General features: G+C 39.6%; 2 protein-coding genes across 2 annotated transcripts; both read right to left on the bottom strand.

Moving 5' to 3' along the window:
* Positions 1–184: 184 nt before the first annotated feature.
* On the bottom strand, positions 185–8,233 carry LOC116324823 (cytochrome P450 3A40-like). The gene is made up of 13 exons (XM_039622198.1): positions 7,742–8,233; positions 7,524–7,617; positions 7,300–7,352; positions 6,805–6,904; positions 5,064–5,180; positions 4,658–4,743; positions 4,423–4,565; positions 4,216–4,340; positions 3,277–3,361; positions 1,808–1,968; positions 1,484–1,710; positions 915–1,077; positions 185–820 (listed from the first exon to the last, which is right to left on the bottom strand). The coding sequence occupies exons 1-13, from the start codon at positions 7,807–7,809 to the stop codon at positions 746–748; spliced, it is 1,497 nt and encodes a 498-aa protein (XP_039478132.1). The 5' UTR covers positions 7,810–8,233; the 3' UTR covers positions 185–745.
* A 3,344-nt stretch (positions 8,234–11,577) lies between these two features.
* Positions 11,578–23,111, bottom strand: LOC116324841 (cytochrome P450 3A40-like). The gene is made up of 13 exons (XM_039622197.1): positions 22,955–23,111; positions 22,704–22,797; positions 22,480–22,532; positions 21,981–22,080; positions 16,118–16,234; positions 15,712–15,797; positions 15,477–15,619; positions 15,270–15,394; positions 14,279–14,363; positions 12,838–12,998; positions 12,512–12,738; positions 11,935–12,097; positions 11,578–11,844 (listed from the first exon to the last, which is right to left on the bottom strand). The coding sequence occupies exons 1-13, from the start codon at positions 23,020–23,022 to the stop codon at positions 11,770–11,772; spliced, it is 1,497 nt and encodes a 498-aa protein (XP_039478131.1). The 5' UTR covers positions 23,023–23,111; the 3' UTR covers positions 11,578–11,769.
* Positions 23,112–23,921: the final 810 nt, after the last annotated feature.

Here is a 23,921-nt window from a genome sequence, read left to right as displayed (position 1 = left end):
TAAAAAAAATAATGATAAAAAACCGATAAAAAACCCTGAAAAACATAAATTTCCCACCTAAACCTCAACTCTCACGGCCCGATACTGGTCCGTGGCTCGGGGGTTGGGGACCACTGGAATAAAGCATATGATAAGTACAGCTTGAGCTACTCTGGAGTCCAAGTATACAAATACAGAACAGGAATTCAGCATAACTGGTCCGTTTTAATTAGTGAGCAATACAAAACATTGGTTTTTGGACTGTCAGAAAACCACAATCAAACCTGTGAGTCCAGAATGAGCCCCACTAGCTGTTGAAAAATGGGTGGAGACAGAAACACCAACAATAGGGCTACAGCCATCACTAAGACATGCATCACTGCCAGCAGCATATTTAATGCACATGACAGATTTTAAAAAGACTGAAGTCTCTAGACTATATTTATTTACTTTGTATTTATTAACCCATGAAACGCATACACGAAGAGAAATCAAAATCTACCAAACTGACACAAAGGTAATCAAACAATGATGAAAAGCAAATTTAAAGAAGAAGTGTCACAAAATAAATAGAACTAGTATAGTTATCTTTTTGAACTCAGAACAATCAGATTAAAAATTCAATGTAATTTAAAGAAAAGTCATTGACATTTATTAATGTTGTAAGAAAATTAAAGTATTTACAATACACTGACTTGATAACCTTATAAAATTTAGCAGTAGAAAAAAAAATGCACAATGAACGTCATCATGGTAGCAGCTCCCTCTACTGATTTCTGGGAACAAACTTGAGTTTTACAGGCTGAACTGGCTGAAACTTCCAGTCAAACTGAAGTGGAATCTAAAAAAAAAAAGAAAAAAGAAATGGATGTAACATCAGGGACAGGACAGCAGAGTACCATGACAGTTTGAATGTGGAGGAGTGTTGCTCTTACCATGGTCTCTTTGCATGTTTCCAAAGTGTACTTCTGCAAGAGACAGACAATAACCATCTTCATAACGAGGATGGCGTAGCGCATCCCAACGCAGTTACGAGGGCCGAGTCCAAACGGCATGAACGCGTATGGGTTCACCTCCTCCCCGCTGTCTTTACTGAACCTGCAGATACAGATCAAACAAACCTTTAAAAATGTAGATATGTAAAGTCCTACAATTCACTGTATGATGTTCAGACAGCCCTCTGTAGACCTTCAACATAAAGAGTAGGAGGGCGTAGTTCAGGGTAAAAATATACTGTTACTTCTAAAGCTTTGAGGAGCTCTCGGGCCTGATTGAGGACAAGTCAGATCAAAACCAGCTCCACACTGCAGCACCCTCCATCTAGGGGAACACTTCAGCTTTCAGAATAACAATGACTCGAAGCAGACAGCTGAAGACAACACTGCAGAAGTTTTGGGATTAAAAAGATAAGGCAATTGTCCCAGGTTTCAATAATTTCTCTCTCTTGTGGAAGACGACAGAGTTCTTCATAACCTTGTGATGACATACCTACACGCACATTTACCTCTCTGGTCTGAAAAGCTCAGGTGAGTCCCAGTAGCGTGGGTCTTTGTGCAACATCCACACAGGAACCCCAACTATGGTTCCCTCGGGGATGGTGAGGCCATGCACCTGCACAGTTTTTTTGCATGTCCTGTCAATTCGAGGGGCAGTGGGAATCAGTCGCATTGATTCAAGTATAACTTGGTCCAGGTACTGTAGACCGGTCAGCTCCTCGTATGAAATGGGTGCCTAGACAAATAAAGGCAGCAAACACAAAAAAGACAATCTGTAAATGGTGTCCACCACTGAATCAGTGATGGAAACACATTACGACCAATTACTGTACATCTTTCTTCAGGTTAGCATCAATTTCTTTGTGCAAGGTCTGCAGCGCATCAGGGTTGGTGGCCAGATTATAAAGGATGTTAGTTAGAGTGGTACTGGTGGTCTCGTAGCCTCCAAAGATGAAGATCAAGGCCTGGGAAAGCATCTCATGTTCAGTCAAACCTATAGAAAAATCAACATCAAAGTCAGTTTATAATTAATATAATAACCCTAAAGTAATGAGTAACTAGCACTGAGCCAATCTCACACTGAAACTAACAACTGATCAAAAAGAAAAATGCCAGAGACAGTTTCCTAAATTTGAAGGTGATGTGAAGAACCACATAATGTTTGACACTCCTGAGGAATTACTTTAATAGCTAACAAATTCTCCAGATAGTTAACTGAATGTAAGACAAACTAATTATTGCAAGTGTTTTGTGACATGGATACAGTGTTTTGAGTTCGTGTGTTCTCTATTTTGTGTCTTTAGGTTAATTATAGCGAACTTTTATCCGTTCCCTTTTGTGCCTGTGTTGTGAAGACAGTCATGTCTCTGTGTTTGTTACCTGTGTCAAGTCCTCTCATCTCCATCTCAGTGTAATTTCCTGTTTTATTGTGATAGTCTCTTGTCTCAGGTGCTTTGTGTTCCGTTTAACTTCCCTTGTCTCGTTATTCCTGATTTGCTCCCGGTGTATTTCCCCCCTGTTTCCCATCTCCCCTCATTACCTGCTGTGTATTTATTGTCTGTCTCTCCTTGCTCTTTGTCATGTTGTATTCGCGTGCTGTGTGTCTTCGCTTGTGTGTTATATTTCTCCAGTAGTTTCCAAGTTCCAATAGCTCTAAAGTGCTGTATAAGAAGTGGTAACACCAACTAGAAATAAATATCCCATTTCTCCTGGCTACTCTTCCATGGCTCCCACATCTTGAAATACAAAGCCCTTAATGCTCCACAATATCTCATACAACTCATAGGGCCTGTTACAGAAAAGGTTTACTTGTGCTTCCTAGAGTTTCCAATAACAGAATCAGAGGCAGAACCTTCAGTTATGAGGCTCACCTCATGTGGAGTGCCCAGTGTGGATTCAGGAGGCAGAAAACCTCTGCAATTTTAAGATTGACATTTTCATCTAATCTTATATAATATTACTTTATCCTTACCGTTAGTATTATTAATGAAGCAATCACTTTGATATCTCTCACATACACTTAGCCAGGCTGGCTATATAAATACTTACAGGGATATTACAGAGGTATGTACAGCCCTTCATTTAATTATCACCCAGGTCCTGATTTATAACATATAACACTGACAGGTCTCTTGTACATGAGACATATGAGCAGATTGATGTCATGAGAAAAATTTGTGTGTAAAACCCCTGATCCTGAGTGGTCTGAAGTAAATGTGACATGAGTGACTTGAAAGTGGACAACAAGCTGAGCCCTACACTTGGCCCTACTTGCACTGTTACTTCTGTGGTCAAAACATACCTTTACTTGGCTGTTCTTCATCATCCTTATACGTCTTTTCCGGGATCTCACTCTGAATCAACACCTGCAGAAAGTCTGCTCGGTCCTAGATAAGAAAAGAAAACATTCATCGTTAGCAACAATTCCAGAAACCATGTATGAAATTGAATATTCCAAAGTTAAAACAATACTAGATCAGCACACACAAGTTAATACAGGTGAAATTAGTTCATAAGGAGAAGTTATAGGAAAATAGAAAATAGAGACAGCTTTGGCCCTTCTTGTAGCGGACTTCCATGTTTTTAATGAAGTCCAATTTATCATCAATGTGAACATCAATTCAATTTTATTTAGATAGCGCCAACGTGTTGTAAGGTTTGTCGCCGCACAGACTTCATGGATGAAAACAGGTATCACTGGTGTTCTTGTCAAAAATACATCCAATATAAAAGATGGCAAAAGTTTCTCTAAAGTTTTTCCCTGAAGTTTTTTTTTCCTAATGGCCACCAGGGGGTGACTGCTCTTGTTTCAAAGCTACATAAAACACCACTTTGGCTATATTGTGTCACTTTCCTGATGAGGTGATTGCCTCTGCAACTAGTTTCATTTCCTTTTAAATTCAACAGTACGTGTGCTTTGTAAATTATGGTCCCATTAGAATGACACAGGAAGAAAAGGCATGGCATGTTTTACTATGTGATTGAGAAGTTGCCAGTGAGGATAGAGCTGCTCATTGTTTGACATGTTAAGTTTAAAACATCAGGATGGGGACACTGAAAAAACTATAGTACTGCTATACTATTATTGTACAGTATTATAGCCAAGGATATGTACAGTCCCTCGTAGCATCTTCCTTTTCGACCCCACATAACATGAAGCTACAGCTACATGACAATGACCCAAAGGTTAGTGCATACATACAAGACAATGTTGATCTTCCGTTTCAAACTTCATGCTTACAGATTTCTCTTCATGATGCTGATCTTTAAATCTCTTGATGATGTTGTAGAAAAACTCAATGCTGTCCTTGGGCACAATATCAATTTTCAGGAGCTCTACCAGACGTCCACCAAAGGGAAATGCCACTGAAAAGACAGCAAAGAGTGGTTAACCTAAAGCTAAAGATAGCATATTACCAAATGGTGTTTGCATAAAAGGACGACATACTTAGTAAGAATAAAAGCCAAATTTTCATCTTAAGGAGTTTCTGGACTTGAACATTAACAGGATCATTTGGATTGTTTATGGAATCTGTCTCTACACTGAAAGAAGCACTGGTCACAGTGTCTAAACTGTAAGGAGCCACAAACCTATGAGAGTTGGAAAAGACAAGTGGTCAGTGCATTATTTATTTTAGGACGAACAGTGTAATATGTTTGCATTTTACAGATTACCAACATACTGTTTGACAGTGATGGGTTCATCCAAATTCGTTTCCTTAAGTTTTGCAACAAGTCGTTCTGCATAGCGAGCAACGAGGGGATAAACCTTTTTTTTTTTTTTAATAATGGAAACAAAATAAGAGAATTATGTTATTGTTCTGTATGTGTTACATGTTTGTCAATTAATATAAAAAGAAAAGAGATAAAGACACACTGATGATGTTGGTACCTTTATTTTACAGTTTTTTAAGTAGTACCATGTCAATATTTTTTGTCCATGATTTTTTTTAAGTGTAACGGTACCAACAGTTTTAGCCATGCCTGGGAATTGTTCTTCCAACATATTTGAGCAAGTAAAAAATGCATTTCTTCTTTCATATACATGTTAACACACAAGTGGTTAATGAAGTCAGATGTGATATCCACCTGTTTCAGTCTTCCACTGGTGAAGCATGGAGACAGGCTGTTGCGAATTCGTTTCCACCTTTCATCTTTGACTACCGTAATAGCGTCATCCATAGGTCCACTGACAAAACTGGTATCCTGTGAAAAGGAAATAAGTTTACTGTTGCTTCCACCCTGTCACACAGAAACTCAAAGTTTCCTCAGATAATGTAATGTCTTCTAACACCATTTTCGCCAAAGCGCATGTTTTGTTTTATGACGTTTTCATTACAATATACTGACGTCAACCTGAGTTTATAGCAGAATGCTGATGTCTGACCTTTGACCCCTGACCTTGAAGCATTACATACTAAAATTTTATGACCAATATGATTTTATTACCCTTACGATAGGAAGCAATGATTGTTGGCTGAAATCTTTGGCTTCTAATATCTGAGATCTTAAGATAAATTCATGCAGTGTGTGATTTTGTACAGCTCCAAGCCCTTCTATATAATATATTATACTCTATATGTTTTTTCGATTTTATTGCCGAGGTCCACTTTGACGTACGTCACTAACAATGAAGGTCAACCTCCAGTGCTTAGTCAACCTAGGTACTCATGTCATCCAAGGCCTAGTATACTGTTATGAAGATTAAAGATGATCCATACAAAATTGTAGGTAATATAAACTTTTTCCCTATTTGGTGCAACCTTTACCTTAACCAGATTTTCACCAGAATTGGAGCAGTTTTTTGTATCTACCAGCACACAAAACTGACTGCTAACAAACAGACAGAACCAATTATATATGCCAGGGGAGAATTATAAAAATGCCTTCTTACACCAGATATATAATATCTGCACTATATGTACTGCAGCAGTACCATGCTTGAATTCAGTGAGCTCTTTAGAATAACCCATTCTTTCACAAATGTTTGTAAAGGTAAAGTGCTTGGCTTGGTGCTTGATTTTATACACCTGTGGCAATGGGACTGAAAAGTCTGAATTCAAAGATTATGGTGTGGACCAATAATGTTGTTCACATACTACATGTGTTTACAAACGACAGGTCACAGAAAAGAAGCGTGTTTTAATTTTAATTTCCTGTGGGCTGAGCCATGCTTGTCCCGAGCTATGCTTGTCCCACATTCACTTCACATTCTCAATAGACATGAGCCTAATGTCATTCAAGCACCTTAGCCCAAAATATATACCTATTCCTTCTATTTGATGATGCTTAGTTAAACAGTTATATAAATAAATAATACATTTTAAAAAATGAGCCCTGAAAAACATCCCTCCTTTTAATCTATTCTGAAGCAGTCCCAGAAAAATAAATGTCACAAGGTGAATTTGTTGAAATATATAAAACCTTTGTAAAATTCTCTCTGATTCTTGTATACAGAGCAAGAAAGATAACATCTATCTTTCGTCTCCAGGTGGCTACAAAACAATGAAGTGTGCTGCTTGGTTTACTTCATGTGTCTCAGCTCCTGTGTACGTGTGGGCTGATGTAACCCTTGAGTATAAATGTGTAACTCTTGGTGAAAGTCCAATCTGCCAGATTTGAACATTACTTCATTTATATTTGATATAATACCAGTTTGTCCCTGTAGTTATTGTGTTACTACACACGTCAGCCTCAGACTATAGCGCCACTGAAAGCAAACTTGGAAAAATAATAAAGTAAAAAACAAGGTTTTGTTAGCAGACTCCATGTTACATGGAGAGTGTTGCACTGACAGGACTTCTGATATACAACAAGCTGAGCCTCTTACCCTGCGGTTGGTAAATGCAGAGTAGCACTCCTTCACCATCACAGTTTTAACAATCTCAGGGTCAGCAATCATCAACACTGGCGTTCGTCCATCGTACAACCTAAAAAGAAGAAAAGAGCCTTTCACAAATCTTTTTTTTTTGTATTATTACACATCTGGATATGTAAGCTGATTTTTGCAATTATCCCTAAAGAGAAAATGGTTTATTATGTTTCCACCGAAAGATTTTTGTTTACCATCTCATCTCACATTTAACCTATTTTATCACATCAAGCTCCAAAGTAGGAACAGCTTCATAAAAAGAGGAAGCCAGTAAAAAAACTTTTTTTCATTATTCCATCCTGTCACAGTGTTGACCTCACAACCACAGTCACAGCGGATATTTACATTTTAAACAGATTGTGAGTTTGGCTCCCAGATATATTTTGATATGAGTGGATATCAGTGGTGGTTTTGAATGCGTCTTCTGTCAGTCATGATGAATTAACAACTCACCCCCAGACGTCCCCATACTTGGCATGGCACTCTAGGTCAAAAGCAAGAAATCCCTGCAAAAACGTAGACAGGAAAAAAAATGTGTCTTAGTGTCAAAAAGCCACTGAATTGGACATGAGCACAGAGAAGTTTATCAAACAAATCCTGATCTCTAATTCTCAATGATTAAATCAGTCAGCTCCTCGTATCCCAGTCGCTAAGGGGAGTTTAGTGTATGTACGTACCTTCTTCATGCCCAGCATCGTTCCAATATAAGGCAGGGGCCTCGGTCCAGGTATCCCCAGCTTTTTGAATAACCGATATGGCCATAATCCGTACCTGTGTTTCAAAAAGAGAGAGAGAATCTGAAATAGGCAGTTGGACAATAAAACGAGGTAATTAAGGAGAAACAAGATTCCAGGTGCGGTGGCTTGACCGCAGTGAACAGTCGAGGAATACTCACAGTAATATCAGCGTGAAAAGGAGGGCAAGCAAAGTCCAGGTGGTTGCTGAAAACAGCGTGAAAAACATTTTGACCTCGTTCCAACAAAAGCGCAGGTGTAGATGAAGGCTGGAAAACCAGCGAACCTCTATTTAAGAAGACGTTATGTGGTGGGAGGAGCGTATGAGACAAAAATGTGTTTATGTAATAAGATGTAAAGGTCAGAGGCTTTTAAAACGTTTTTAGTTTTGCGCAAGTCTGAATAAAATACTTTAACCATCAATGATTTCTAATGTGTCTGCTATTTCTGCTGCATGAAATGATCCGCTTTAGGGTGTCCTCGGTTTGTAAATCAACTTTCGTTTTGATCTGTTTTTAATACTTCCCGGTAATAACGAAGCAATTTCACCCGGAAGTTCACCATTATCCTCCCAATAATTATTTTCTCACTTTCCACGGTTGCCGTCCCGTCTAGTTTGTCTCTAATCGACTTTTAACATATGAGTCTTGTGAATTTTTCTACGGGGCTATTACTCCTGCGCATGCTCAGCAGTTGTTTAGGAGGCCCTGCAGAAGCTGACGTAATGTCCCTGACACAGGCTGCTGTAAAATGATCACGCATCAGTGTTCCAAGGGTTACTGTTTAACAAATTTATGGTGTATTTACACTAGGTTTATTAGTCGTCTTACACATCGGCGGGTTATTCACTGACTGAAAAAAACTGTGTAATCCAAAGTGATGAGAATTTAAAATACAGTTACAATTACCTATATGTAATTCAAGTATAGTGGTTCAGCTGTTTTCTTTTTCCCCCCTTAACTCTCTTACAACAAGCAGGTTTCTGGCAAATTCCTCAGGAGATGTTTACGTCCTGTCTTTACAAAAACAGAGTAAAGATGTCTTATTCTTCTCTCACAGCTTTGTGGAAGTGTGCAAACATTACTCTCGTCAGTACTTTTGTTGTGTTTTACTTAACATGTTTATCGCTCTGATGAGGTGGTCCATACTAATTGCAGTGAGATTTATCTAATTCTACCGTGCATTAGAGTTTTGCTGGCGTGTTATTGTCCAAACTAAAGAACAAAGATATCTCCTAGAGAGTATAAAGATTAGGAAAGGAGTAGGCACAGGGTTTGCGACTCTAATTACATTGAATTGTGTAAACATTTCCAATTCTGGGTAGCATGTCTGTTTTTCCTGTTTGGCCAGTGAGTTGAGAATCCAGCATGACACATAATGACCCCAGCTTGAATCTGGTCTTAGTTTCTCAGTTAATTTCTATGCTTTCATCATCGAATAAATATTAATTTCCCAGCTTCTCAGTTGGTTTCTTAGCTAAGTCTCTCCCTGCACTACAGCCTAATTCTGAAGTTATCCAAAAACATTTCACAGTATTCATCATTAAATAATTGTTCCTGCTTTGAGATTATTAGATAAATCATTTCTTTTATTTTAAAATGTACACCAATTCAATTCAGTTTCATTTATAAAGCGTCAAATCACAACAACAGCTGCCTCAAGGTGCTTTATATTGTAAGGTAATGACCCTAAAAAATACAAAGAAAAGCGAGAAAACCTCAATAATCATATGACCAAGCCCTGAGCAAGCGCTTTGGAGATGGTGCGAACGAAAAACTCCCTCTTAACAGAAAGAAACCTTCAGCAGAACCAGGTTTGGGGGGCAACCATCTGGCATTTGGTTATTCTATGATGGGAGTTATGATGTGACACAGAAGAAGACTGATGAAAGTTAAATTTATCTCCTTTAAGCAGACAGAACCTCAAAGTAACATTAAGTAATCTGACATTTGAACTGTGATTTAATGGGAAAAAGTTTAAATCTTGGTTTGATGGGAGACATGTCAATAAATTTCCCACGCTTTTCAGTGTTAAGAGCACCTTTCCTCTGAAGGAAAAACTCTACCATTGCTCTGGATTGCTGCAGAAATTTGCCTGACACTCTCACCCAGAGCAGTTTGCACTTTACTGCCTTGCTTGAGGACAGTCTGACAGGACTTCTTGCTGCAGGCATTCTGTAATCTGACTGCCTGTATAAGAGGTCCAGCCCCAAGTTCCCCAGCTGGACATGCAGCCTTAAACTGCGGGGCTGGTTGTGAGAATGACAAGTCAAGGAGGAGGATGGGCTGCGGGACAACACAAGGGGCTCTGGATAAAGATAAGGAAAGAACCTAAATGCTAGTGTTAAATTTCAGTGAATTCATAACATTTTTCTCTAACATGGACGTAATAACCGAACCTCCAACTCCACATGAATCACATGAATTATGGAATCTAATAATACAAATAAAGAGCTCAAAGGCAGCATAAGTGGTGAATTTTAAATAGTCAACTAAACCCCCAAATTTGTTTCTATAAAATTCAGTTTTTACTTTTTCTTTCACCGTTAATTTCAAAGTCCTTCAAATTGATGTTGTGACTCTGGTTTGCCTCAGTTTGGGAACTAAGGGATCGACGTATGCTTTCCTCTTTGTTTACTGCTGTGAAAGTGGCTTTTTCTTGAACATTTTTCCCACCACCCCATAAATTCTGCTCAGTTATTTTCGACTCTTAGGTAGCCAGACTAAGACAGACTAAAAAAAATGCTTGCAGAGACATTTCCACCAAAATTAAAAGTTTAGGTGCAAAGAGTTATGTCATGAAAAGTTTCCTCACACCTGCTGATAGGTCCTCTATGGTTGGATAAAGGAGCCTGATGGCTCCATTTAAGGGCAGATCTTCTAATTCATGGCTTGCTTTTTTTAATTGGTCACAACTTTCCTTAAAAGGGTGTGTTAATCTGATTACCTGCTGGCTCTTTCTTTGCATACTATTGGTGGTGATTATGACTGATTACATAATGGCTTATGCTGCAGACTGCTTAAGTGTTCATATCCTCCGTACGGCGGATCCTACCACATTTTGTTTCGGATGTTTGTTGGACTTAAATGTTTCAGATCATCAAACAAATATAGACAAAGATAACAAAATTAAACACAGCATGCATACAAAATGTCTAAATGAAGGTGTTTATTATTAAGGGTGGAAAAAATCCAAACCTACAAGGTCCTACATATTCCATATGTTTGTAGAATGATCCCCGTCTTACCTGGCCACACCCAAGAACTTATGCATAAAACATCTGTGCTCGTGGAAATCACTGCTAGTTTGACTATAACGTTCTCCAAGTGGCCCTAGAGCTGGAGAGAGTCTCTCACTGAGACAACCAAGGTTACAACATAACCAAACATTCTCTACTGTATCTTGACTGTCTCTCCCTTTTCTGTTAACTCTTTAAGACACCCCAAGAGGAGGTGGAGCAGCCCAATATTCTGACCACAACACTGTAAAAACTGTAAAAACCATTAATGAATGTGTATATTTACATGCTAACTAGGTCCGGGCTTTGTAAGATGTGAACATTCATGCCTGAGAGCCAGAGAGGCTATCGGTCTACAAGACTCAAGACTGGATGCAGGAGGGAAAATGGAGTATCTGCTCTGACTAGCCCACAAGACCCTATGCCTTTGGAAATCTGACTACCTGTGAGGTAAAACCAATAATAAGACTACAACCATCAATGAGACGTGTATAGCTGCCAGCAGCTTATTTCATGGACTTAACTGTCCCAAGAGATATTCTGATAAGTCTCTAGATTTCAAATTGTAATTTTATTTATTCATTTGTATAAAGCTCATGCATGACGGAAAACAAGACAAAAATAACAAAGGCAAACCTAAAGATAAAGTGTCACAGAATAATATGTTTGCACAAATCAAAGATGGTTATCCGGAAATTCATACAGTAAACCATTAGTAAAGTTAGCTTTTTGAAAAAATTCAACACAATTTTTAAAAAGTAATTAAAATACATTTGATTTATTAATATTGCAAGAAAATTCAAATATTTACACTGCACTGATTTAACATTTTACAGTTAAGCAGCAGAAAAAAATTGCATACTGAATGCCGTTATGGCAGCACTTGCCCCACATCAAAAGAAAATCATACAATAAAATGTCTGATAGGATTTGGAGAGGTTCCCTCTTAGACTACCGATTTCTGGGAACAAACTTGAGTTTTACAGGCTGAACTGGCTGAAACTTCCAGTCAAACTGAAGTGGAATCTAAAAAAAGAAAAAAGAAATGGATGTAACATCAGGGACAGGACAGCAGAGTAGTATGACAGTCTGAATGTGGAGGAGTGTTGCTCTTACCATGGTCTCTTTGCATGTTTCCAAAGTGTACTTCTGCAAGAGACAGACAATAACCATCTTCATGACGAGGAGGGCGTAGCGCATCCCAACGCAGTTACGAGGGCCGAGTCCAAATGGCATGAACGCATATGGGTTCACCTCCTCCCCGCTGTCTTTACTGAACCTGCAGATACAGATCAAACAAACCTTTAAAAATGTAGATATGTAAAGTCCTACAATTCACTGTATTTAACCATGATGTTCAGGCAGCCCTCTGTAGACCTTCAACATAAAGAGTAGGAGGGCGTAGTTCAGGGCAAAAATATACTGTTACTTCTAAAGCTTTGAGGAGCTCTCGGGCCTGATTGAGGACAAGTCAGATCAAAACCAGCTCCACACTGCAGCACCCTCCGTCTAGGGGAACAGTTCAGCTTTCAGAACAACAATGACTCGAAGCAGACAGCTGAAGACAACACTGCAGAGGTTTGGGGATGAAAAAGATAAAGCTAATGTCCCAGATTTCACTAATTTCTCTCTCTTGTGGAGGGCGACAGGGTTCTTCATAACCTTGTGATGACACACCTACACTCACATTTACCTCTCTGGTCTGAAAAGCTCAGGTGAGTTCCAGTAGCGTGGGTCTTTGTGCAACACCCACGCAGGAATCCCAACTACAGTTCCCTCGGGGATGGTGAGGCCATGCACCTGCACAGTTTTTTTGCATGTCCTGTCAATTCGAGGGGCAGTGGGAATCAGTCGCATTGATTCAAGTATAACTTGGTCCAGGTACTGTAGACCGGTCAGCTCCTCGTATGAAATGGGTGCCTAGGCAAATAAAGGCAGCAAACACAAAAAAGACAATCTGTAAATGGTGTCCACCACTGAATCAAAGATAGCAACAAATTATGTGATGAATTACTGTACATCCTTCTTCAGGTTAGCATCAATTTCTTTGTGCAAGGTCTGCAACGCATCAGGGTTGGTGGCCAGATTATAAAGGATGTTAGTTAGAGTGGTACTTGTGGTGTCGTAGCCTCCAAAGATGAAGACCACGGCCTGGGAAAGCATCTCATGTTCAGTCAAACCTATAGAAAAAACAACTTCAAAGTCAATTTATATAAGTAATATAATAACCCTAAAGTAATGAGTAACTAGCACTGAGCCAATCTCACACTGAAACTAACAACTGATCAAAAAGAAAAATGCCAGAGACAGTTTCCTAAATTTGAAGGTGATGTGAAGAACCACATAATGTTTGACACTCCTGAGGAATTACTTTAATAGCTAACAAATTCTCCAGATAGTTAACTGAATGTAAGACAAACTAATTATTGCAAGTGTTTTGTGACATGGATACAGTGTTTTGAGTTTGTGTGTTCTCTATTTTGTGTCTTTAGGTTAATTATAGCGAACTTTTATCCGTTCCCTTTTGTGCCTGTGTTGTGAAGACAGTCATGTCTCTGTGTTTGTTACCTGTGTCAAGTCCTCTCGTCTCCCTCTCAGTGTAATTTCCTGTTTTATTGTGATAGTCTCTTGTCTCAGGTGCTTTGTGTTCCGTTTAACTTCCCTTGTCTCGTTATTCCTGATTTGCTCCTCGTGTATTTCCCCTGTTTCCCATCTCCCTCATTACCTGCTGTGTATTTATTGTCTGTCTCTCCTTGTTCTTTGTCATGTTGTATTCGCATGCTGTGTGTCTTCGCTTGTGTGTTATATTTCTCCAGTAGTTTCCAAGTTCCAATAGCTCTAAAATGCTGTATAAGAAGTGGTAACACCAACTAGAAATAGATATCCCATTTCTCCTGGCTACTCTTCCATGGCTCCCACATCTTGAAATACAAAGCCCTTAATGCTCCACAATATCTCATACACCTCATAGTGCCTCATAGGGCCTGTTACAGTCCAGGCTTACTTGTGCTTCCTAGAGTTTCCAAAAACAGAATGAGAGGCAGAGTGTGGATTCAGGAGGCAGAAAACCTCTGCAATTTTACGATTGACCGTTTTCATCTAATCTTATATAATATTACTTTATCCTTACCGTTAGTATTATTAATGAAGCAATCCCTTTGATATCTCTCACATACACTTAGCCAGGCTGGCTATATAAATACTTACAGGGATATTATAGAGGTATGTACAGCCCTTCATTTAATTATCACCCAGGTCCTGATTTATAACATATAACACTGACAGGTCTCTTGTACATGAGACATATGAGCAGATTGATGTCATGAGAAAAATTTGTGTGTAAAACCCCTGATCCTGAGTGGTCTGAAGTAAATGTGACATGAGTGACTTGAAAGTGGACAACAAGCTGAGCCCTACACTTGGCCCTACTTGCACTGTTACTTCTGTGGTCAAAACATACCTTTACTTGGCTGTTCTTCATCATCCTTATACGTCTTTTCTGGGATCTCACTCTGAATCAACACCTGTAGGAAGTCTGTTCGGTCCTAGATAAGGAGAGAAAACATTTCCAGAAACCATGTAATTGAATATTCCAAAGTTAAAACAATACTAGAGTAGCACACACAAGTTAATACAAGTGAAATTACTTCATAAGGAGAAGTTATAGAATGTTATAGGAAAATAGAAAATGGAGGCAGCTTTGGCCCTTCTTGTAGAGGACTTCCATGTTTTTAATGAAGTCCAGTTTATCATCAATGTGAACATCAATTCAATTTTATTTATATAGCGCCAAATCACGACAACAGTTGCCTCAAGGCACATGTTGTACGGATTTTCGCCGCACACACCTCATGGATGAAAACAGGCGTCACTGGTGTTCTTGTCCAAAACTACATCCAAAAAACAAAACAAACAAGCAAAAAAACCAAACAAAAACGCAGAAGTTTCTCTAAAGTTTTTCCCTGAAGTAATTTTTCCTAATGGCCACCAGGGGGAGACTCCTCTTGTTTCAAAGCTACATAAAACAACACTTGAGCTATATTGTGTCACTTTCCTGATGAAGTGACTGGTTCTGCAAATAGTTTCATTTCCTTTTAAATTCAACAATACGTTTGCTTTGTAAATTATGGTCCCATTAGAATGACACAGGAAGAAAAGGCATGGTATGTTTTACTATGTGATTGAGAAGTTGCCAGTGACGATAGAGCTGCTCATTGTTTGGCATGTTGAGTTTAAAACATCAGGATGGGGACACTGAAAAGACTCAGCAAAACTATAGTACTGCTATACTATAGTTGTACAGTATTATAGCCAAGGATATGTACAGTCCCTCGTAGCATCTTCCTTTTCGACCCCACATAACATGAAGCTATAGCTGCATGACCATGACCCAAAGGTTAGTGCATACATACAAGACAATGTTGATCTTCTGTTTTAAACTTCATGCTTACAGATTTCTCTTCATGATGCTGATCTTTAAATCTCTTGATGATGTTGTAGAAAAACTCAATGCTGTCCTTGGGCACAATCTCAATTTTCAGGAGCTCTATCAGACGTCCACCAAAGGGAAATGCCACTGAAAAGACAGCAAAGAGTGGTTAACCTAAAGCTAAAGATAGCATATTACCAAATGGTGTTTGCATAAAAGGACGACATACTTAGTAAGATTAAAAGCCAAATTTTAATCTTAAAGAGTTTCTGGACTTGAACATTAACAGGATCATTTGGATTGTTTATGGAGTCTGTCTCTACACTGAAAGAAGCACTGGTCACAGTGTCTAAACTGTAAGGAGCCACAAACCTATGAGAGTTGGAAAAGACAAGTGGTCAGTGCATTATTTATTTTAGGACGAACAGTGTAATATGTTTGCATTTTACAGATTACCAACATACTGTTTGACAGTGATGGGTTCATCCAAATTCATTTCCTCAAGTTTTGCAACAAGTCGTTCTGCATAGCGAGCAACGAGGGGATAAACCTTTTTTTTTTTAATAATGGAAACAAAATAAGAAAATTATGTTATTAATGTTCTGTATGTGTTACATGTTTGTCAATTAATATAAAAAGAAAAGAGATAAAGACACACTGATGATGTTGGTACCTTTATTTTACAATTTTTTAAGTAGTACCATGTCAATATTTTTTGTCCATGATTTTTTTTAAGTGTAACGGTACCAACAGTTTTAGCCATGCCTGGGAATTGTTCTTCCAACATATTTGAGCAAGTAAAAAATGCATTTCTTCTTTCATATACATGTTAACACACAAGTGGTTAATGAAGTCAGATGTGATATCCACCTGTTTCAGTCTTCCACTGGTGAAGCATGGAGACAGGCTGTTGCGAATTCGTTTCCACCTTTCATCTTTGACTACCGTAATAGCGTCATCCATAGGTCCACTGACAAAACTGGTATCCTGTGAAAAGGAAATAAGTTTACTGTTGCTTCCACCCTGTCACACAGAAACTCAAAGTTTCCTCAGATAATGTAATGTCTTCTAACACCATTTTCGCCAAAGCGCATGTTTTGTTTTATGACGTTTTCATTACAACATACTGATGTCAACCTGCGTTTATAGCAGAATGCTGATGTCTGACCTTTGACCCCTGCCCTTGAAGCATTACTGTTAGGTCTAATTCTTGAATGTTGCCATTGTGTTTCTTAAATTTGTACAGTCTTAGTTTAAGCAGTATTATCAAAGCCATTCCTTTGATCCTGAGCACCTCTAACCACTCTGTGTTGGGGGAGGTTTTATTGTAGATACATCCTATCTGAAAGATCTGTTTCTTGTGTTGTAAGCTTCCTGCTTTTACGACCCTTTGGTCAGCAGGAGGTCTCTCACACACACACACACACACACACACACACACACACACACACACACACACACACACACACACATTCCTACTTACATATAAAGGTTCACACATATACATACAATGCCTTAGAACCATGTGGGCGTTGCTTTGCTGTGTTTTGTGTGAACTGTCTCTCAATAAAAGGCAGCGAGAGGAGGCCGGATTTGGGGTTATTTTCGTGCTGGACACAGAGGAGGCCTCCCTTGCGCAAGTAATCGATCGATCGCTGACTGTCTTGTTTTCATTCATTATGAATAAGTCTCTAGAACTAGCGGGGTTTGTGGGAACAGACCCAACATTTATTTGGTCCTTCGGAGCCGGAACCTAACACATCGCATCCACCGCGAGGAGAGGGAGAGGACGCCACCGCAACGTCTGGGATGATTGACGGAAAGCCCTGGTGCCTTGATGCTTGTCACCAGGCCGGAAAGTTTGCGTCTGAACTCCCCTCGGGATGGATGGCGATTGATACAGAGACTCTTCCCATGAACGGAAACAACACGAACAGTAAGTACAGAAGGCCTTAGAGAGCAGCTACGTGACCCTGCGTTGATCGCAGGTACGGGAGCGCGCTAGCCGCGTGAGAGAGACGCAGGCTTCTCCGCCGTGTGGGGCGTGGAGACAACCTAGGTTCGGTGACTCCGCCGTGAGGAGTGTTCGGAATCTCCGCCATTTGGGGCGTTTGGAGAGTGTCCGACGGTTGAATTCTCCGCCATATGGGGCGTTTGAGAGTTTTCAACAGAGAGCGCTGGCTGTGCGTGTAGACGCAAGCGATAGGCCTATGTGTGTGTGTGCGGGCCAGACGTGGTCTGCGTGAGTGTGGCTGATTGTTGTCTTGTGTGAGAATAATGTGTAAGGCTGCCTTAGAAGGGGATGTAAAATTTATGGAGAAATATTCACCGGGCAGCATGCAGTATGTAAGTTGTTGGTGTAAGAAATATGGATTTGAAGGGATATTAGTGGAAGTTCAGTGTAAAATGCTTGTAGAAAGAATAACTGTAAGTGCAGCAGGTAAAACAGGGGCAGCTAAGCAGAAGAAGGAATTGCAGTTAGCAGTCGCTAAGTTGTGGAACAACACCGTAGAAAAGCATTAGAAAGTGCAAGAATGTTAGCAGAAAGAAGAGCCAGAGAAGAGCGTGAGTGAGCAGAGGCAGAGGTGGAGGAGAGACTAAAGGCTGAGTATGGAGAGGCATTAGGAGCAGCATTAAGTCCAATACAGACTAGGCAGGAGAGGAGACAGAAAGGAAAGAAAGTAAACATAAGCGTTGCAACCACATATCCGTCCCTGACACAACAGAAAAAAAACATATGGTGCTTAAGTCTGCCTTGAAAGAGGATGAAATACACTGCAAAGTTTTATTGGGCAGCACGTGGTGTGTGGATCGTTGACGAATGAAGTGAAATTGTGCTCTAAGCAGAAGTGAGTGTGAGCGTGTCTGACGTCATGGTGTGTGTGAAAAGGTATCCAGCTGGGGCAGACATGATTCTGCAGGTCACCTGCCCAGACAAAGAAATAACATAGTTGTGTGGTGAATGATAGCACGAAGAGTGTTTGGTGTTTCTCAGCCTGAAACAACTGTAATGCTACTTTCTGTTAGAGAGAGAGAGAGCGAGAGAGAGAGAGAGCGAGAGATGTGTGTGTTGTTTTAAGCAGTGATGAGAATCTGATTGGATGAATGTTTGAGATTGATCTAGCTGTTGATTTGTCTTTTGTTACTAAGTTGAGCCTGCCAAATGGGTTGTTATGATTTATCCCCCTGGCATGAAAAACATGTGTCATGACTTAAACAAGGCCTTTCTTTCCTTTGCTTTCCTTTATTTGCTTTCCTTTCTTTTTATTTTGTTACTTTCATGGTGCACTGAAAGTTTCGGTTGATGATCTCTGTTTGAGCAGATCCGCACGATTAGAACAGAAGCGCTATACGACTCGTCGTCGAGAAAACTGTTGCAAAAGTGAGTTTCTCCAAAAAATTAAAATGGGCTTGGGAGAAAGCCACTTATTTGGGACAATCAGAAAACAAGTCCCTGCCAAAAAGGATTCAGCGAGGTAATCCAGTCTAAATTCTTTTTTTTCTTTTTTTAAATTGACGTCATTGTTGGCAGTAGAAACTTATTGCGTCACGAGAGGTTCTACTGTCAGCAAATAAAAAATGAGTGGAAAAATTGACTGACTGACAAAAGCTGACAAGACTGACTGACTTAACACCATTGTGTGAAGTTAACCCCCACCTGACAAAGGTGTGGCTGTATCTCTGTGTGTGTCTCTATTGCAGGAGCAGAAGGAGACCACAGGAGGAAACTTGGGTCACATGACTACGTGAACTCTGCAAATTTAACCTTTTAGTTTAAAATTCTCTGTGTCTGTGAATTCACCATGGGTGTGTTATTAACTACTTGACCAATATGATTTTATTACCCTTACGATAGGAAGCAACGATTGTTGGCTGAAATCTTTGGCTTCTAATATCTGAGATCTTAAGATAAATTCATGCAGTGTGTGATTTTGTACAGCTCTCTCCAAGCCCTTCTATATAATATATTATACTCTATATGTTTTTTTGATTTTATTGCCGAGGTCCACTTTGACGTACGTCACTAACAATGAAGGTCAACCTCCAGTGCTTAGTCAACCTAGGTACTCATGTCATCCAAGGCCTAGTATACTGTTATGAAGATTAAAGATGATCCATAAAAAATTGTAGGTAATATAAACTTTTTCCCTATTTAGTGCAACCTTTACCTTAACCAGATTTTCACCAGAATTGGAGCAGTTTTTTGTATGTACCAGCACACAAAACTGACTGCTAACAAACAGACAGAACCAATTATATACAGTCAAGCCCATAATTATTCATACCCCTGGCAAATTTTGACTTAAAGTTACTTTTGTTAAACCAGCAAGTTCTTTTTTGTCCAGAAATGACACAGGTGTCAATAATCAATAGAAAAGCCTTTATTGGCTATTACAGCAATCAAACACTTCCTATAATTGCAGACCAGCTTTTTGCATGTCTCCACAGGCATTTTTGCCCATTCATCTGTAGCAATGAGCTCCAAATCTTTCAGGTTGGAGGGTCTTCTTGCCATCACCCTGATCTTTAGCTCCCTCCACAGATTCTCAATTGGATTCAAGTCAGGACTCTGGCTAGGCCACTGCAAAACGTTAATGTTGTTGTCTGCTAACCATTTCTTCACCACTTTTGCTGTATGTTTTGGGTCATTGTCGTGCTGAAATGTCCACTGGTTCCCAAAGCCAAGTTTTTCTGCAGACTGCCTGATGTTGTTGTTGAGAATCTTCATGTATTGCTCTTTTTTCATGGTGCCGTTTACTGTGATTAGGATTAGGTTCCCTGGTCCATTGGCCGAAAAACACCCCCAAAGCATTAGGTTCCCACCACCATGTTTGACAGTGGGGATGGTGTTCTTTGGGTTGAAGGCTTCTCCTTTTTTACGCCAAATGAAGGCAACATCATCGTGACCAAACAATTCAATTTTTGTTTCATCTGACCATAACACTGAAGACCAGAAATCTTCTTCTTTGTCCAGATGAGCATTTGCAAAGGCCAAGCGAGCTTTTGCGTGCCTTATCTGGAGAAGTGGCGTCCTCCTTGGTCTGCGTCCATGGAACCCAGCAGTGTGCAGTGTCCGTTGGACTGTCTGCCTTGAGACATTGCCACCAGCAGAGCCCAGATTCACCAGAAGGGCCTTGGTGGTGATCCTTGGATTCTTTTTCACCTCTCTCACTATCCTCCTGGCCAGCACAGGTGTCACTTTTGGATTCCGACCACGTCCTCTGAGATTTTCCACAGTGCGGAACATCTTGTATTTTTTAATAATACTTTGCACTGTAGCCACTGGAACTTGAAAACATTTGGATATGGCCTTGTAGCCCATTCCTGACTTGTGAGCAGCCACAATGCGCAGCCGCAGGTCCTCACTGAGTTCCTTTGCCTTAGCAATGACTGTCCACAAACCACCTGCAGAGAGCTGCTGTTTTTCACCTGTTGAGTTGATTAAAACAGCTGTTCCCAATTAATCAGGGTAATTAGGATGCTTTAGAACAGCTTGGACTATTTGGAATGGTATGGAACTTTGGATTTTCCCAGAGACTGTGACAGTTTGTGAAGGGTATGAATAATTCTGGACATGATACTTTTTGCTCAAATGTAAAAGCTGAGAAATACTTTTTTTTTTCCACAATGATGCCTCTTGTACATCATCTTATTATCTTTTGGGAGACGCCTGTGTCATTTCCAGTCAAAAAATAACTTGCTAGTTGAATAAAAGTAACTTTAAGTCAAAATTTGCCAGGGGTATGAATAATTATGGGCTTGACTGTATGCCGGGGGAGAATTATAAAAATGCCTTCTTACACCAGATATATAATATCTGCACTATATGTACTACAGCAGTACCATGCTTGAATTCAGTGAGCTCTTTAGAATAACCCATTCTTTCACAAATGTTTGTAAAGGTAAAGTGCTTGGCTTGGTGCTTGATTTTATACACCTGTGGCTGGGTGGGATGTATGGGACTGAAAAGTCTGAATTCAAAGATTATGGTGCATGTACATGTACATGTGTTTACAAATGACAGGTCACAGAAAAGAAGCGTGTTTTAATTTTAATTTCCTGTGGCCTGAGCCATGCTTGTCCCGAGCTATGCTTGTCCCACATTCACTTCACATTCTCAATAGACATGAGCCTAATGTCATTCAAGCACCTTAGCCCAAAATATATACCTATTCCTTCTATTTGATGATGTTTGATTAAATAACTATATAAATAAATAATACATTTTAAAAATGAGCCCTGAAAAAAATCCCTCCTTTTAATCTATTCTGAAGCAGTCCCAGAAAAATAAATGTCACAAGGTGAATTTGTTTAAATATATAAAACCTTTGTAAAATTCTCTCTGATTCTGCTATACAGAGCAAGAAAGATAACATCTATCTTTCATCTCTAGGTGGCTACAAAACAATGAAGTGTGTTGCTTGGTTTACTTCATGTGTCTCAGCTCCTGTGTACGTGTGGGCTGATGTAACCCTTGAGTATAAATGTGTAACTCTTGGTGAAAGTCCAATCTGCCAGATTTGAACATTACTTCATTTATATTTGATATAATACCAGTTTGTCCTTGTAGTTATTGTGTTACTACACACGTCAGCCTCAGACTATAGCGCCACTGAAAGCAAACTTGGAAAAATAATAAAGTAAAAAACAATGTTTTGTTAGCAGACTCCATGTTACATGGAGAGTGTTGCACTGACAAGACTTCTGATATACAACAAGCTGAGCCTCTTACCCTGCGGTTGGTAAATGCAGAGTAGCACTCCTTCACCATCACAGTTTTAACAATCTCAGGGTCAGCAATCATCAACACTGGCATTCGTGCATCGTACAACCTAAAAAGAAGAAAAGAGCCTTTCACAAATCTTTTTTTTTTAATTATTATTATTATACATCTGGATATGTAAGCTGATTTTTGCAATTTCCCTAAAAAGAAAATGGTTTATTATGTTTCCACTGAAAGATTTTTGTTTACCATCTCATCTCACATTTAAACTATTTTATCACATCAAGCTCTAAAGTAGGAACAGCTTCATAAAAAGAGGAAGCCAGTAAAAAAACTTTTTTTCATTATTCCATCCTGTCACAGTGTTGACCTCACAACCACAGTCACAGCGGATATTTACATTTTAAACAGATTGTGAGTTTGGCTCCCAGATATATTTTGATATGAGTGGATATCAGTGGTGGTTTTGAATGCGTCTTCTGTCAGTCATGATGAATTAACAACTCACCCCCAGACGTCCCCATACTTGGCATGGCACTCTAGGTCAAAAGCAAGAAATCCCTGCAAAAACGTAGACAGGAAAAAAAATGTGTCTTAGTGTCAAAAAGCCACTGAATTGGACATGAGCACAGATAAGTTCATCAAACAAATCCTGACCTCTAATTCTCAATGATTAAATCAGCCAGCTTCTCGTATCCCAGTCGCTAAGGGGAGTTTAGTGTATGTACGTACCTTTCTTATGCCCAGTATTGTTCCAATAAAAGGCAGGGGTCTCGGTCCAGGTATCCCCAGCTTTTTGAAGAACCGATATGGCCATATTCCGTACCTGTGTTTCAAAAAGAGAGAGAGAATAGGAAATAGCCAGTTGGACAATAAAACAAACAGCAAGCCTGACACCCAACTGTTGCTTTCGAGGTAATTAAGAAGAAACAAGATTCCAAGTGCGGTGGCTTGACCGCAGTGATCAGTCGAGGAATACTCACAGTAATATCAGCGTGAAAAGGAGGGCAAGCAAAGTCCAGGTGGTTGCTGAAAACAGCGTGAAAAACATTTTGACCTCGTTCCCCAACGTGAAGATGAAGGCTGGAAAACCAGCGAACCTCTATTTAAGAAGACTTTTTATGGTGGGAGGAGCATATGAGACAAAAATGTGTTTAGGTAATAAGGTGTAAACAGGGTCAGATGCTTGTAAAACGTTTTTAGTTTTGCGCAAGTCTGAATAAAATACTTTAACCATCAATGATTTCGAATGTGTCTGCTATTTCTGCTGCATGAAATGATCCGCTTTAGGGTGTCCTCGGTTTGTAAATCAACTTTCGTTTTGATCTGTTTTTAATCCCAGCTTGAATCTGGTCTTAGTTTCTCAGTTGATTTCTATGCTTTCATCATCAAATAAATATTAATTTCCCAGCTTCTATTAGGAAACTATATTTTCTAGTGCTTATTTGCTGTGTATTTTGTTTTAAGCATTTAATAACTGTGTCATAGGTCATTGCTTAGCAAGACTGAAACTGTGCAGAACAGGAAGCTTTGTGCAGAGTTGCAGAGAGCATTGCCTGCGTTTGGGCTGCTAAGAGAGAACAACAGGAAACAGCGGGGTGAGAGGCAATTAAGATAGATTTCTAGGTAATTGCAGAAGATCACAGAAAAAGGAATTGTGTCTGTCACTAACGGTAACTGATGCAGGTTGTGTAATCTTCTTACGCATGCGGGGGCGTGAACCCTGACATATAAAACAGTATGATCTGCGCTTCCTCTTTGAGAACTATGCAGAGGGTGACGTTGTGTACATCTCCCACATTCTGTCCCACATACATCTCCCACAACACATTCTCACGCCTAACTCGTCAAATGTGTGACGCATGGTCAGGCTCCCTCTGCTTCACTTATCGACGTGCTAGGTACCCCCCTCGCGTCGAGAATTGACGTGCAGGGTCCTCTTATTGAATA

This window comes from Oreochromis aureus, linkage group 13 (genome assembly GCF_013358895.1).
Source record: "Oreochromis aureus strain Israel breed Guangdong linkage group 13, ZZ_aureus, whole genome shotgun sequence".
Classification (NCBI taxonomy): Eukaryota; Metazoa; Chordata; class Actinopteri; order Cichliformes; family Cichlidae; genus Oreochromis; species Oreochromis aureus.
The sequence above is the reverse complement of the archived record's forward strand: the minus strand, read 5'-3'. Positions and strand labels throughout refer to the sequence as shown.